Source organism: Ailuropoda melanoleuca, chromosome 3 (genome assembly GCF_002007445.2).
Source record: "Ailuropoda melanoleuca isolate Jingjing chromosome 3, ASM200744v2, whole genome shotgun sequence".
Taxonomy (NCBI): Eukaryota; Metazoa; Chordata; class Mammalia; order Carnivora; family Ursidae; genus Ailuropoda; species Ailuropoda melanoleuca.
Window position 1 is genome coordinate 27961733 of NC_048220.1, and position 16775 is coordinate 27978507.

Consider the following 16775-nt stretch of genomic DNA (forward strand, 5'->3'; position numbering starts at 1 on the left):
GCTGCCTCTGTCTCTTCCTCCTTATTGGGAAATTAGGTCATCACCAGAGTTCCCTCAATAAGTAGCTATTCCACATGAATCAGTAAACTTCCTTAAGAGGTGAGCATACTCTCTTAGCATCCTGTCAGCAGCCCTGGCAGCTCAGAGGGGATGGTTGCCTCTGGCTGTGATAGACACTCAGTCTAACCTGGGGGCCTGGGCGTGGTGGGTGGGCAGGCAGCTGGAGTTGCACTAGGCCTCGATGCAGGGGAGGTGGGAGGCTGGTCCTCGCAGTAGTGGTCGTGTGCGTGTGGGAATGCCTGGCCAGTGGGTAGCGGTGGAGGGCTGGGAAGTGTGTCTGGAGAGTGTGGCGGGGGTGGGGGTTACAATGGAACTCGATGTGCCCTTGTCCTGTTGAACAGGGTGGCTCGGGGGAGGAGGCTACCGTTGTCAGTACATCCTTCTCTGGTCTAGGCATCCCATCCCAGGAAAATGCACGTAGTTGCTAAGGGTTCCCAACCATCTCTAGTCAGGCTCAGCTCTCCCTCCTCAGCTCTCAGAGACTGATGTCCACTTGGGGTGGGGGCTGGAGGGGGAAGTGATTTTTAAAGCAGCAGCACCTTTGGGATGGAGGATAAAGACCCAGGAAGTTGCCAAAATGACTCTTGGAATCTACAGAGGAATAGGAAAGAGATAGGTTTGACTGTGTCCAATGTCTGAGATTAGCCCGGCTCGTGTGTGTGTGTGTGTGTGTGTAGGTGTTTAAGAGAAAGAGTGGGGTAGTGCAGGGGCAGAAGGGGGCAAAGGGGAAATCGGTTTCCACTGCTGACAGTTAGGGATGCTGTCCCATGGCTCTTGGAGACCAATGATAAGGGAGGACAACCCGGCATCCCTGATCCCACACCCAGCCTGGACTAACTTGACTGTAATCTCCTATCTTTCATGGCCACTGACTTGTACAAAACTGCAGGTGGCACCGTGGGTATGGTATGGTCTCAAACACGAATGTGTCCCTTGGAGTTGTGTAATATGGTCCTAATCTTCCTGCCCCAGCAAAGTGTCTTCCCCACTGGCTGAAAGAAAGAAAAGGCAGTGGGGGATAGGCACAGTGCGGGGGTTGGGGGACTGACAGCCCATACTGTTCTTTGGATACTAGATCTTTCCAGCGGGCTCCTGGGCTCTCCTTACTCCTGCTTGTTGAGAATGAGCCATGTCCAGGAGCCTGGGGCTTCGCTGGGGAAGATTCTGGGGGTGGGCCTATAGCCTTGCTACCCTGTGCTCAGGACCAGGTAACGGGGTATGGGCTACATAAACCTATCAACCACGAGGGGGGTCTGACTCCATGTGGGGAGCTGGCTGGTAGTGGGTACGTTCCCACTGAAACAGGGATGCGCCCTCTGAGTTTCAGGAGCACAGGGGACAGATGAGAAGGAGCGGCAGGTCATAGCTTTCTTAGCCCTCCCCCAAGTCATCCGCTGTGACTATGGGAAGGTCTGTGCCCAGGGCTGGAGAAGAGCAGAGGTGAGACAGGGGCAGAGAGGAGAGCCCATGGGCTGTATCTGGGGTGACAGAGGTTGGGACTCTGCTTCCCCGTTTTCCCACCCACCTCCCGGACCTCAGTTTCTCCTTTTGGTAGCCTGGGGATAATGCCATGTGTGCTGCCCTCACCCGGGGGAGGGGGAGGATGAAGGATGAGGGTGTGCCCCGGGCACTGGAGGGGGGTGGAGGGTCTCTGGCCTCATGAGGGGTGGGGCGGAGATGTAGAGATGAGCAGGCAGATGGGATGGGATGGGAGACCCACCTGAACATGGGGTGGGGCAGGCGGGGGATGAGCTTGATGGGAGAGGGAGGCATGCCGCTGGTATGTGCACAGGGCTGGAAAGAGTCTTGTTCTGTCATCATCCCCTGAACCAGTCCCCAAGAGTCACGCACCAACCGTGCTCCACAAAAACACGGAGAGAAGAGGAGAAAGCAGCGAGAAGTGCAGAGGCCCCTGTCTGGCCCAGACAGGGGACAGTCACCTGGATTTGGACCCCCATTTTCAAATCCCCCTAAGTTTTCTTTTTTAAAACAAAATTCAGTATCCGTGCCACTGTTTATTTTGGCTCTGAATTCCAGAAAAACAGGAGGGACGGAGTATGCCTGCTTTTCAACACTCCCTGCGGGGCTCTGAACCAATACACAACAACAAGTGTCAGAAAACCAGGAAGGAAAACTGATTTTTATAGAAACTGGAATGAAACTGACCAGTCTAGTTTCATTATCCAAGCTAAGCGGAAATGCAAAAAAATCAAAATAAAAAGTAAACAAACAGCACAAATGGTAAGACGTGAGTTCCATTTCCTAGATTCTCTCCTTTTTATTCCATTCGGGTGTCATCAGGAATCCCAAGAGGCCTGCCCCCCCTTCCCTCCCGGCTCACCCGCCCCCAGAATGGCCTCTGGGTTCTGCCCTGCCCCCCTCCCCCCTGTCCTTCTCCAGCACAGCTCTGAGGACCTGCCCTCCTGAAAGTGAGCCTCACCGGGGATACCCCTCTCCCCTGAGGGCTCAGAGAGTCAGGGAAGTTGGTTCCAGGAGCCCTGACTGGGGCTGACGTAGGGCAGGTTGAAATGGGGAGGTCGTGGTTTTGGGTACCAACTTCAAGTTCTAAGTAGTGAACCCCAGTTGCCCCCGGGACACCATCTTCACAGTGATTGAGGCTCCTGCCCTCTGCTTCTCTCAGACTTAGCTGGGTGTGACTCAGGGTCCTAGGGGTACAGCCTTGTGGCAGGACCCTGTGGAAACCCATATTGCTCATCACACCCCTTCCCACACTAAACACTAGCGCTGGAGCCCTGGGCCCCCATGGCCTTCCTCAGCCCTGGCACCTGTCCTGGGTGGCTGAAACCATCCCAGCCTGGAGCCAGGGCTGATCTCAGTGATGCTGCTGGATTCCTTCAAGGTTCCAGTGTCCAAGGGGCTAGGGAAGAGGAAAGGCCTGGTGTGTGTGTGTGTGTGTGTGTGTGTGTGCGCGCGCGCGCGCGCGCTGGGGGGAAAAGAAGAGGAGCAGACAGGGCTGGGGGATGTCTGTGAGGTATACTAGAACCCTTATGAGTTTCTACAGATCAACTGCAGAGAGCTCAGAGTGTTTTCATGGCTAGAATGTTCCCTGGGGTCTGTTGCATGAATGTGTGGCAGGCTCTAGAGGCAGAAGGAGAAAGATGAGGGGCTGAGTCCAGGCAGAGAACTTCCCTGGGGGGCCTGCTGTTGCTGCTGGGACAGTCCCTGGACATTCAGGATGGGGGAGGCCAGTAAGGGGATGGCAGCAGGTGAAGGGTGGGGCTGGGGGGAAGCCAGCAAAGGAGGCCCGCTGGGGCAAGAGGCACAGATCTGCCTGGCAGTCTGGGCCCACCTGGCCCAGCACTGAGGGGAGAGTGTCAAGGAGGCACGGCCCCTCATTTTCACCTTGTGAGGTGGAGGGGTCTTGGGCTAAGACTGTAGTCAATGGGGAGACGCAGCTCTGGAACTGGAGCCCAGAGGCAGGAGAGCTGAGAAGTGCTGAATCTGACCTTGTCTGTGGGGAGGGCAAACGTCTCTCTCTGAACTTCCACCAATACTCCGGTGGCCTCTGCCCAGATGCCATGGGAATGGGGCAACTGTGGCGCCTCGCCAGGGTCCTAGGCTCGGGGTGCTTTGAAAACCCGAAGTTGTTAACTAGTGCCCCTCACCCCTCCCCAATCTGGCCAGAACCTGTGCTGCTCTCACCAAGCTCTCCCTCTGGCTCCTCACTCACCCACCAGAGAGTCTGTCAGGGGCCCTGTGGGCTCAGCTGCGCGGATAGGACCCAGCTGGGCCTGAATAAGCCCTCCTGGGTTACTGTGCCCCTGTCTGCCCTGTTCGCTAAGGGGAGCAGGATGGAGATCCTGCTGGGAGTCCCAGCCTGAGCTTCTCAACCCTGACATCGCCCCTATTGGGCCACACCCAGAGCGGTATCCTCACTGGTGTCCTTTTACCCCACAGAGAGGGGCTGGGGTTGGAATGGAACAAGCAGCGCCCAGGGCATATCTGGACACCAGGCAGAGAGAGCAGCCAGGTCTTGAGGCGAGCACTGGATGCAGAGTCCTCATCTCCCCTCAAGGCTAGGAGAGCAAACCCTCCACTACCAAGGGCGCTGGGAATTGTGCTTTGACTGACCCTGCCAAACTCTTCACTGCTGGGGAAGACACACCCTAGGAAATGTTCATCAGAACAGTTTGGAGAGTTGCTGAGCGATGGGGGGAGAAAGAGGGGGAGACACAGAGCAGGAAGGGGAGAGAAAGAGCGAGAACCCAGTGCCTAGGGCATAGACTGGCATCCCCATCTCCTTAAAAGTGTTGGTGAAAGCGTGGATGCTGGGAGATGGGGTGGGCCGGGGCCTGAGAAACTGGCGTTGCAGAGCCCCAAGCTCTTTAGCGTTGACATCTCCCGAGATTCCCAGAAAGGGCTAGGGAGAGGGGCAAACCTCCCTGTCTACACGCCTTGGGGACCCCCTGTCCGTGGCTTGAAGCCGACCTTGCCTAGAGCCCTCCGCCTGTGCCCCAGCCTCTCTCACCCTACTCTTGCCCTCTGCCCGCCCCACCGGTCACTTACTTGCAGGAGAGCTGGTTGATGCCCTCGATGTAGTAGCAGACGCCGCCATTGACACAATAGGACTTGGCTGTCTCGTTGCACTTCCGGGCGTGTCCCGACCAGGATGACAGGGTGGTACTCACTGGAGGTATGAGAGACACGTGCCAGTGACCCACTGAGACCACCTCTGGGCCCCAGGAACCACCTCTTTGCTGGCCCTTCACGGCCCATCTCAAAGCTGGAAGATCAGTAGCCGGAGGGGAAGGTCTGGGTTCCTCCCAGTCACCATCAAGGCGGAGGGGAGGCCTCCAGGGGCTCGGACCGTTTGCCCAGCCCCAGCCTGCACCTGTACTCTGGCCTGAAGTGCTCAAACCCCAAAGGCCAGGGAGATGTGCGATATTGGGGAAGGAGATAAGCAGCTGGTGGAAATAAGAGCCCGCGTCTTGCCTGCCTTTCTGGGGCTCCGCCGTTGGCGGATGAGATCATGTCTTTTGTGGGGAACAAAGTCACAGGGGTGCAGGGAGGAGACCTCCACATCCATCCGCACTGCTTGGGATCTCGAGGTGGCCAGGAGGTGGCTGGAAGGGAGCTGGGCTTGGAGGGAAGTGGCCCCTTTTGGACACTCGTTCTCTAAGAGACGTGAGGAGAATCCTAGCTTCCATGTCTTCCTCCTTTGTCCCAGAGAGGACAAGCCTCTCAGGACTGCTACAGAGGCCACTATGCCCCTCTCCATAAGCACCCAGGGTTTTCTTTGCCTCTGCCCTCATCAGGCAGCCCCCCCCCCGCCCCCGTCAGCTACTGCGTCTGAAGGGAACCTCTAGGCCTCGACAGCCCAGGCTATAAATCCTGGAGGTCAGGTTGCTGGAGAGGAGGTGGGCTGGGGAAGAGGCCTGAAGGGTCGCTGGGATGTGGACACTGGGTGAGCGTGAGATGGGGCCTTAAGGCTGCTGACCCAGCCTGCACAGCTGATGGGTGGGATTCATGTGATAAATGAAAGTAACTCTGGTTCTGCTCCCCCAGGGGATGGCATCTAGAAACCTGGTTTCAAGGGAAAAGTCTTGCCCCCAGTGTTGGTTTTCATCTGCGAGCTGACTCCCGAGGCCGTGTCTCCAGGCTGGGCAGCACCTCAGCCTCAGGGGCTCCGAGGGTCTCTGGCTCCCACCCAGCGGCGGCCTCCTGCCTGAGATGGCCCACGCTACCCCGGCTGCTCCTGTCTCCTCAGGGGTGCTGAGCCCCTACCCGCCCCCTTCCCATGGCGATGGGGTTGAGAGGAGGAGGAGGAGGAGGGCAGGCACCTGGCGCCCTCAGTGTTTAGACATGTGGGAGACAGATGGAGCGCGGGGACTGGGAGTATATACACAGCCCTGCCTCTGTATATGTCTGAGGAGCTCGCTGATAAAAGCCGGCGGGCAGGGCCCGCTCCCACCGTCCCCTCCACACCATGCCCGCTGCCGGGCCGGCATCCCCGAGCCCCACTGCTGCGGAGTCTCCTCCCAACACACGATGCCACACTCAGCTGGGACAGGAGGCCTCTGCTGGTCTCTGCCCACTCTGGGTCAGGGAGACCCAGGAAACCAAGAAAGGGAGAGAGCAGAGAAATAGCTGAGGTGACCCTGCCTGCGAGTTGCAAAATCCGTTGCTCTGGAGGACGCCAGAGGTTGCCCTGCCCTTTGGTTACGTTGCCAAGGAGGAGTGAAGGAAAAGAGCCCGGGAACGCCTGTCCAGAGTCACAGCGTGTGTTGCGACAAGGCCTCAGGGCTCCTGACGCCTGGCTGAGCATTCTCACCAGCCAGCTAGTCCCTTGTGGAAGAACATATCAGCACCAAGGCCTGACATGAGCAGACGAAGGCAAATACGATGTGGACCACAGGCTTGGGTCCTCTCGTAGGCGTTGGCTAAGGCCAAGAGGTCTCAGCCCAACTTGATTATCTCTGTGGTTGTGGGTGGCAGAGATCGCCCATGGCTATACTGAGTGAGCAGTGGCCAGCAGTGAGGATGGTGGCCGGGGCCACAGCTCTATACTTGGGCCTGTCCACACGCATGTCTCTGCTCATGGAGGCCTTGGGAGGCAGAGGGCGACTCTGGAAAGGAGATGGGGCCTCAGCTGGGATGCACGGCCCATGCTGCCAGAGCTGTGTCATCATGGGTACTGGGCCGGGGTGCAGAAAGGCAAAAAACATGGGCAGTGGGGGAGCCAGTCACAGAGGGGGTCGGGGGAAATGACCACAGGTGTTCCCTCTTCAGAAAGGAGTACCTGGAGGCCACCCCCTGTGATGGCAGGGCCTTCTCTAGTCAATGCAGCCCAGCCCCTCTGGTGGTGGAGGCTCAGGCCAGGAAGGTTTCCACACTGCAGACACGCGTTTGCGTTGTCGGGCGCACGCGCACTCCCAAGGCAGCAGGCCTACGCTCCCTTGTCAGCGTATCCGTATTTCTTCACTGCGTCCTCCCGCGTTTGGGAAAGTGACATCTACACTCCAGGCTGGAGAGTCTGGCTGCTCCCTTGACACCCCCACTGGGATGGCTCCTAGTCTCCCCAGACGGTGCTCCCGATCACCTGCTTCCCCAGGCTTACTCATCTCACTGACTGAGCAGCACAGACCAAAGACCTGGAGGGCATCTTCCATTTCTTCTCCTTTGTTTTCCCCACCCATCTATCACTGAGGCTGCCTTTCTACCTGCTCCCAGGGCTCCGCCCACATGTCCCTACCACTTCCCAGCCCCGGCCTCCATGGTCTGTTTCTTGGACAACCACGACAGCCTCCTCACTGGTCTTTCTGCCCCCACTCTCGCCTTCATTTCTCCCCTTTTTGCTTCCCTACCGTCAAAGTGGTCTTTAAAATAGGTAAAAGCGGGCAGTCACTTCCATTCTCAAAACCGTCCAATGGCTTTCATTTACCCTCAGAATAAAGGCCCCCAGCTCTTCTCCCACTTCATGTCCTGTCCCTCTCTTGCAGTATCTTCAGACTGCACCGGCTTAGTCCAGCTCCTCTAACAAGCCAAGGGTCTTCCTGTCCAGGACTTTCAAAATCTCAATGTCTCAGAGACGCTGCCCAGGCTCCTCCCTTACTCTTTCTCTTAGCTGCGTACACTTACAGGACGTATTCTAACGTAATTAAATGACAAGCTCCTTCACCAGCATGTATGCTCCATCTAGGCAGGGTCCATGTCTGTCCAGCTCACCAACGAAGTCCAGTGTTTGGAGTAGCGCGTGACATGCAACAGGTGCCTAACAAGCATTTACAAATATTTGTAACGAGCAAATGGACATCTGATTTTTCGGAGTAAGGTGCCTTCTACTACCGTCCCAGGAGCTCATCTGGTCACCTTGGCCTGAGGATAACTTTTCTTTAGACTAAAGCACTGTCTCCTATTATACGCAGATCTTCCTGGAAGGGCACCGGGGACATGCAGATCAAAACCACAGTGAGATGCCACTTCACAGCCCCTTGGATGGCTATAATCAAAAAGATGGACCAGAGAAGTGGTAGGGAAGACGTGGAGAATTTGGAATCCCTGCACCTTGCTGGGGGGCATGTAAAATGGTGCAGCCGCTTTGGAGCACAGTCTGGTAGCTCCTCAAAAAATTAAACAGAGTTACCATGTGGCCAGGCAATTCCACTTCTAGGTATATACCCAAGAGAACTGGAAACCTATGTGCACATAAAAACTTGCTCACGGACGTTATAGCAGCATTATCCATTAGAGCCCAGATGCGGGAAAGCTTGGATGACCCAACAACCCACATTGCGGAATGTGACAAACAAAATGTGGAATAGCCATGTAGTGGAACGTTGTGCAGCCATGAAAAGTAAAGGGCTACTGATACAATATGGACGAACCTCAGAACCATTACGGTTAAGTGGAAGAGGCCAGTCCTAAAAGGCCACATATTGTATGACTCTAGTTATATGAAAAGTCCAGAATAATCTGCAGAAGCAGAAAATAGATTTGTGGTTGCCAGAAGCAGAGGGGTGGGGGAATGGGGAGTGAATGCTAACGGGCATGGGGTTTCTTTTGGAGGTGATGAAAATGTCTTGGAATTAGTGGTGATGGTTGGTCAACCCTGTGAATACACTAAAAGCCACTGAATGATGTACTTTAAAAAGGAGAATTTTATGGTCTGTAAACTATACCCCCAAAAATTTGATTTAAAAAAAATGCTGGGGGGGGCCTGGGGGCCTCAGTCGGTTCGGTGTCTGCCTTTGGCTCGGGTCATGAACCTGGGGTGCTGGGATCGAGCCCCGCGACGGGCTCCCTGCTCAGTGGGGAGCCTGCTTCTTCCTCTTCTTCTGCCCCTCTCTCCACTCATCATCCCTCTTGCTATCTCTCTCTCTCTCTCAAATAAATAAATAAAATCTTTTTTAAAAAGTGCCTGGAAGAATGGCTAAAATCAAAAACTTTAGGAGCAGGATGTGTTAGTGAGGCTGGGGAGAAAAAGGAACCCTCCTGCACCGTTGGTGGGAATGTAAACTGCTATAGCTGCTGCGGAAAAGAGTATGAAAGTACGAAAAATAGAACTACTATATGATCCCGTAATTCCACTATGGGGTATTTACCCAAAGAATATGAAGACACTAATTCAAAAAGACATGTGCACCCCTCTGCTTACTGCAGTGTTATTTACAACAGCCAAGCTATGGAAGCAGTCTGAGCGTCCATCCTTAGACGAATGGGTAGGGAAGATGGGCTGTAGAATGGAATATTACGTAGCCCTAAAAAAGAATGAGATCTTGTCATTTGCAACTTAGGTGGATCTAGAGGGTACAATGCTAAGTGAAATTAGAGAAAGACAAATACCATATGATTTCACTCATGTGGGATTTAAGAAACAAAACCAAAGGAACAAAGAAAGAGAGACAAACCAGAAATCTCTTAGCTATGGAGAACAAACTGATGGTGACCAGAGGGGAAGTGGCTGGGGGATGGGGGAAATAGGTGAAGGGATGAGAAGTACATTTGCGGTGAGCACAGGGTAAGGTAAAGGATTGCTGACTCACTCTATGGTACACCTGAAGCTGGCAGAATGCATGTTAATTTCATTGGAATTAAATGCCTGGAAGGGTAAGCCCAGGAGGCCTCTAACAGCCACGAGTGTCTTGGTGGGTGTGAGCTTTCTGAGGGTCGCTGCGGGAAGGGCCAGGAGGGGAGCTGATAGCCGTGAGACGCTCTCCCCGCTGCTGGCTGTGCAACTGCTCTTCTCCATGGCTCATGGAGGATCCCCCACTTATCTTTCAAGTCCCCGATCAAGTGATCTTCCTTCATCAAGGCTCCCACCCGCCTGCCCTGTATGCCCCTTTCCTGTGGGTAAAGTTGCCTTTCCTCTTTCATGTGTTAGAACAGGTAGATGCTTTGAGTTGGGGTTTTGGTGTCCTGCCAGGAACGTGGAGGGACTTCGCTGGGAGCCAAGACTATGACTCCCCAGAGCTCTGCACCCGGTCTTTCTGCGTAAGGCCTTGCTGACTAGGTGAGCGGGAGAGCAGGTGTGTGTGTGTGTGTGTGTGTGTGTGATGAAACAGCAAGCCTTTCTAAGCCCCCAGGTGAGGGACAGGCCTAGAAGCCTCTGCAGGGCTTCTGTGGACCTGTGACACCCCAGGTCAAATCTGCTTTCCCTCTGGGGCGAAGCAAAGCCCAGCTTGACATCCTGGGACTGGTGTGGCCACCTCCGCACGTTCCCTAGTTCTCTTTCAACTGGGGGTGAGGCAGTTGGTTTCTCTAACTCCGAGGTGGGTTGGACCAAGCTGATTGTTTTATTAAAAAGCACCACAAACTCCTTGCTGACTCCTTCTCCTCCCAGGCAAGCGGGGAGGCCGTCTCTTGTGAGCCGGCAGGGCTGGGACCGCAAGAAGTGTCTGCTCGGATTCGGGGAAAGGGCCTCCAGCTCCGCAGGAACAGAGCCAAACCAGGCTGCTAAGGGCCCCAGCAATGCCCCTGGCACAGCCCCTGCTCCTTGCTGCCCTCCCATGCCCTCTTCTGGCCACCGCACCGCAGGAGCCCTGGCTTCCCTGGGGCCTGGGCGGGCCGGGCCAACCCACCTTGGGATGAGTCACGGGGGGCAGGCTGCCTGCCCCCCCGCCCTCCACCTTCTCCCCAGGGCGTGGTTGCTGCAGGTCTCCTGGGCTCTGTGGGTAAACATGGAACCTGGGCATCTCTGCCTGTGGAAACGCGCCCCCTCAACAGGGGCCTCCAGATTCCCTGCAGTGGCCCTGTTCACAGCCCACGTCAAGGGTAGGGGCCTGCCATAGACTGAACAGGGCAACAGAAGAGGTCGTGTGTGTGTGTGTTGGGGGGCAGGGGCTAGGTGCATAGGATGTCCACCTCTACATCAAACTCAGAACCCTAGAATTTTACGGGGAAGAGTCTAGAGATCACCTGGCTCAGCCTCGGGGAAATGGAAGACCAGCGAGGTGGAGTAGGTCTCCCAGGCTCCCAGAGCTTGGAAGAGACCACAGCTCGGGACCTCCTGCTGCCCTCCTGCTGGGCTGGAGGCAGGAGAGGCCAGGAGCCCTGGGGGCAGCACCCAGGCCAAACTCCCACTGCCCGGTCCCTGACTGATCAGAACACGGGCTGCTGAGGGCGGATAGGAGTGCCTGTGCGGCATGCGGCTGCGGCGTATCTGAGGGGTCTTCCAATGGTCTGCAGCCTCATCCCCCAAGTCCAGCCCTGGGGGGAGAGTGCCATTGTAGTTTTCTGCATGGCAGCCCTGCCCTCTTCCTCCGCTAACAGCACCCCTCTAGGACAGCGACCCTGTGCAGGCTGGGCAAGGTCATCACTCATACCACTCTCCCTCTCTACCCCTCTGCACACACGCAAGCCTGGCGAGGATGCCACCCCGTCCCCTGAGGCCAGTGACTGGGCCAAGCGGGGAACTAAGCAGGATTCACAGGCACTCATCCTTGCGATCACGTCAGTGATGCAGAGAAAAGCTCTTTTTCCCCTGGGTGGGAGGCTGGGACGATGTAAAACCCGGAGCCATCTGAGGCCCTGGCCTCTTCTTCCCTCTCTGTTCCCCAAACATGGGAGAAGCCCATTTTATAGAAGGAGAGAACGAGGACAACACACCATGGGAGAGGGCATCCTGAACCCTACTCTGAGTACTTGGGTTCTGTAATGTCTGGGCCCGGTTTTACCTCTGGGTTTCTCAGTTTTATAAACCAATAAATACACTCCTTAAGGTAGTTTTAAGTTGGGTTCTTGTCAGGTATGTATTTTTTTAAAGTATTAAGTGATCTCTACCCCCAACAAACTCATGACCCTGAGATCAAGAGCCCGCCAGGTGCTCCTCCTGTCCGTTCTAACCAAGAAAATCTTAAAAACAAGAAACATCAAGGCCCGAGTGGATCTAAGAATGTCTGCCCACTATGGCTGGAAGTAACAGATGCTGGACACCTAGCATGGTCCATTTTCCTGGCCTTGGGACAGGTGGGGAGGAGTGGGGTGGGGGGGGTGGAATCAGCTACCCTCTGCGGCCTGAGGCAGTCAGTAAAGCCTTGGAGCAGGTTATAAATCCTTTTCTAGACTATTTACCAGGTGCCTACTATGAGCCAGGCACTGTGTTAGGCCCTGAGCTAGAGTGGTGATCAGGCGAGATATAGCCGCGCTCCCCCGCCCCACCCCCCCCCGCTGGAGCTCACGGGCTCAGTGTTTGCTAACTACTTTTACACTGCATAGCTCTCTCCTTAACCATCAGTTAGACTTGCGGCAGAATATTTAACCTCTTTGAGCTTCAGTCTTAGGAATTATGAGCTACTCCATGGGTTTGTCAGGGCTCAAGAGAGAGTATGGAACGGGGCCTGGAGCACGCTCTCCGTGCACCGCAGCTCTCACTGTAACTCCGGGGAGGAGGCATCACCCCAGCTCTCCCCAGTCCTGGCTCACAATTCCACTGCGAGGTCACACGTGCATGGCAAGTTCAGCAACAGGATGAGATTTGAAAAACGATCTAATAGAACTCAGGAAGTACACAAGACCGCAACTGGCCAAGAAGTGGCCTGGGAGTAGGACCTGAGCTGGGACGGACGCTGTGGTGGGATGGAGGGGTTGGGGAAGCTGGTAGCCTGGGAGAGATGGCACGAGAGGAAGAATGAGAAAAGACTGTAAGGGACTGACACAGGTAGAGCTGGAAAGATCATGAGGGCCAGGTTGGTGGGAGCTGGGCTGTGGGACGAAGGTCTTGTTCTGTGGCACCTCAGGGTGGGGGCATGACAAGATGAAAGCCTCTTAAGAGGCCACTGCTGTGGTTTAGGTGAAAAGAGCTGAAACCTGGGCCGGGTTGCCTCTGTGGTAGTGTTGGAGTGGGACGTACAGATGTGAGAAAGATCCAGAAAGAAGACCAGGATTTGTAGGCTTGGACCTTTAAGATACAGTGACAAGGGAGGCGAGGAGCCAGAGAGGCTGGGAGAACACAGAGACCCCTCACAGTACAGGACAGACAGGGTCTGCACCAGGCTTCCCTCTGAGGGTCCTGAGACAGGGAGCATTTCACATTCTCCTCAGATAATGCTGGACTTCGGGAGTCCTGGAGGGCTGCCTGGTGGAAGTACAGGCAGGAGAAGGCAGATGCAGGATTAGACTGACAGGGGCAGGACTGGAAGTGAACCCAAAGAACCAGGTAGCCAAACGGTATGCTCTGTGTGTGGGTGTTGGGAGGAGACAAGCCATCTGTGGGATTTGGAGTTCCTGGGCTAGAGTGGAGGCGTGCGGCCTGAGGACAGGCAGCTCTGGCCACTTTCCAGCCAAGGGAAAGCAGGCTGCCTGCGAGCCGACACTGAGGCTGCTACGGTGGAGGGAGGAAGCTAAGGGTGCTGTGGGTGCCGTGGGCTTCTGACCTTGCATGTTGTTAAGGGAGAGGCCCCCCTGTGGGAGAAGGGTCTGCTGTCCCTGAAAAGAGGCTGCCCGCAGGGGCCAACACAGCCAAGCCTCCCGGCCATGGCCCCGGGGAGATGGCTGCCTGCACCCGGGTCCCAGCAAAGCAACAGGCAGTCAGCTCCCACACGCCCAGGGCCTGCCTCTCCCTGGAGCCCCGCTCTTGGCAGCCCAGCCTCCCGTAATTGCCTTCTAAAAATATCCTTCCCCCACCCCCACCTCTTGATTTCAAAATATTTAGTTTTCAGGATATTTAAAATGAGAGCTGGCGGCTCTTCCAGGCCCAGATAACAAAGCTAAACATTTATGCTTCGACTGCATTTCTCTGAATCGGCCCAGATCTTGGGGCTTGATACGGCAGCGGCGGGAGGGAGGGGAGTCAAGTGCAAGACAGATCATGTGCGGGCCTCCTGAGGGCTGGGGGGCAACCGGCCTGCCCCACCAAACCCCTGCAGGACCCGTCCCTTTGGTGGGGGAACACCTACCGCTGTTGACATGGAGCCGGCCCCGGACCGTGTCCTTGCCCAGGATGTTCTCAGCCTCGCAGACATACTCCCCAGCGTCCTCCACCTTCACCTTGTTGAACTGTAGTCGTGAGTTCTTTCTGGGTAGGGAGGGGATAAGAGGGGGAGAGACGTGAGCCAAGGCCTGGGCTGGCTGTGGCTCCCCAGCGGTCACCCGGCGGTCACCTCTCCCCTCCGCAGAGCCACAGTGGCAGCGCGGGGTGGATGGGAAGTAGATTCTGGGCTCCCGGTGGAACGCTGAGTCCCCCGAGCCAGAGGGAGACCTGGGGGCTTGGGAGAGCACAGGGCACAGCTAGTGGCTGCACGTATGTTCTTCCTCTAGGAAGCCTCCTGTCCACTTTCCCGGGGCTGGACCTGCTTTGTCTGGGGGGAGGAAAGTGGGGTCTCCTAAGGAAGTCACATGGCCACCTCTCTCCTTTCCTTTCAATGTCCCTCCCCCAGGCCCTGTGTTCCCCTCAGAACAGGGCAGCCACTGCCTCACCAGTTACCTCAGCCTTCCCTCGGGACTGGCAGCCTGCTGCTCTAGATATGCATGGCCTGGTCCCAGGTACCTGGGCAGGCCCCCGAGCTAACAGGCGCCCAGGACACCTGTGCCCAGCCTCCCAGTCCCAACAGGTGGCTCCCCTGGCCTTCACCTTACCCTGCCACTAGGGGTTCTCTGTGACTTCTCCCAGGGGCTCTAGCTTCCTTCCTTCCTTCCTTCCTTCCTTCCTTCCTTCCTTCCTTCCTTCCTTCCTCCCTCCCCCCATTTAATAAATGGTTACTGAGTGCCTTCTATGACCTGGAAGCTTGGATCCCTCAAGGGAACAAACAGATCCTGATCCTTATGGCCTGACTTGGTCCTCCTGGCTAACCTGGAGATGGACAGGCAGTACAGATGGGAAAACTGAGTCTTAGAGGGGCTTCTGGACTGCAAAGGGACTTGGCAAGGCAGAAGCAGAGCGGGGCGAGGAGCCAGAGTTGGTGAGGACACGGGCCCCTCAGGGGCTCATGGACCACTTCCCAGAGCCAGAGGCTGGGGGGCTAGCCCCCTCTGCGAAGGGCTTTGCTTCCTGTCCCTGCATGCCGAGAGTTGTGGGGCCAGGCCTGGGCAGGGCCTGTGGGCTGTGTGTGACTCCAGGGCACCAGGCCCTGGTTCCCCTCTTCTTTCCAAAGACCCTGCCAAACCTCTCCTTCCTTCCCAGGGTTTCTCTGTACCTGCCCCAGGGTGCCTGAGCTCTGCGGGGTCTGTTCACACCTCCCACCCCTCCCTCTGCCCCAGTGCTCTCCAGGGGCCCCTCTGAGCTCTGGATAAAGCCTACTACCCCAGCCTGGGCCCCAGGGGCAAACAAGAGGTAGCATGAACATTTCTTTACATGATGTAACCTCCTCCTCTTTTTACTCCCAAATTAAGACACCAGATTCCCAGAATATGTGTAGTGTGTTGGAGGTCTGGTGCAACAGGAGGGAGCAGTGCAGCTGCTGCTGCCCGAAGCCCAGGGATGAAAAATAGAGCCGTGACGCTGACGGGGGAAGGACAGGGGAGGCGGGGCCAGGCCGCAGGTGCAGAAGACAGCAAACTGACCCCCATCCCCACTGGGGCTGAGCTTTGGGAACCTGTTTCCTGGGCTCACCACTGCCTCCGGGGCCTCTTCCCAGACCTCCTCACTCCAAGAGCCTCCAAAGGAGGGTCCATGGGGTTGTCTTGTCAATAGGCCCCGTTGCCGTGGTGATGTCCTCACCGATGTTTCAGTGACAGCTGTCTGACAGCCCCGTCCCTCCAACCCTTCCCCGCTCAAGCCAGTCTGTCCCCTTGGCCTGCTGTCTGCCTACAGTCCTCTTCTGTCAATTCGAGTTTGCTCTTTTCATTAAACAGAGCTCCAGAGGCCCCTCTGGCTAAAACAGCATCTCCTTCCTGCCTTCCGTCTAATCCAGTTCCACGAAGCCCGGCTGCCCCAGGACCAGGCTTCCCTCACTTCGTGGCCACCAGCAATTCCCTGACACTAGTGAGCAGAGCAGGGAACCATCTGAGGGTCGCAGGGTCAAGGGATGGGGGTCGCCTACAGCTGATTTCACAGGAGCTTTCCTTACACCACATCCTAGGGAGCAGGAAAGGTGCAGCTAGGCTCGCAGGTATCTGGAGGGGTAAAGGCTGGAAATGGAATGAAGGCCTTCGCACAGAAGGTGTGTGAGGCCTGTGGAAAGTCAGTCCAGGGCTCAGAGAGGTCTGCTCCTTTGAGGAGCTGGCAAGAGGTGAGAGGACAGAAACGACGGCGCGTTGGTGTGCTGGCTGCAGGCACCTTAGTTTCTCAGCTGGGTGAGGACCTGGCCAGTTCCGGGGAGGGGGCCCCAGACTTGCAGAAGAGGTCCTGGGGCAGAGGTGCAGGGTAGGGGCTCTCCGGGTCTCTCAGCCCTGAAGGAGCAGGGGCCGCTATATTCCCTTGTCACTCCTAGCTCCAGTCGGAAACCCTGAGGATTCGGGACTCTCTCCCCCCTTCCTGGTAGGCCCGCTGCCCGCTTGCCACACTGACCCACGCCTGGCCCTGCGATGGGTGCCCCTCCCCTGCTCCCTCAGCCAGGATTACGCTGGCAGGGACGGGGCCTGGGCGGCCACATCCTCTACCCGTCCGCACATTTTCCTCAGTGCCTAGCTCCTGCTGCCTGCCCGAGGGGCCTGTTGCAGCTTGCCCCTCATAAATAAGGGAACATGTGGTTCTGCAGGGGAGGGCCCTGTGCCCAGGGCTTGGGGGGGCTGGTTTCCTTCCGGCACAGGAAGGCTTGGGTGAGACACCTCAGTGTGGCGGCCCCAGAGACAGACAGCACCAGCCAGGGGAGGGGGCCGCT

The 16775-nt window shown here is 56.6% G+C and overlaps 1 protein-coding gene across 1 annotated transcript in view; it reads right to left on the reverse strand.

Annotated features, from left to right (window-relative positions):
• The window catches only part of NRG2 (neuregulin 2), a 175628-nt gene that overhangs the window by 17891 nt on the left and 140962 nt on the right, over positions 1-16775 (reverse strand). The window contains 2 exon segments of the mRNA XM_034655624.1: positions 4588-4708; positions 13914-14032. Of these exon segments, the coding sequence (XP_034511515.1) occupies positions 4588-4708; positions 13914-14032 (240 nt within the window).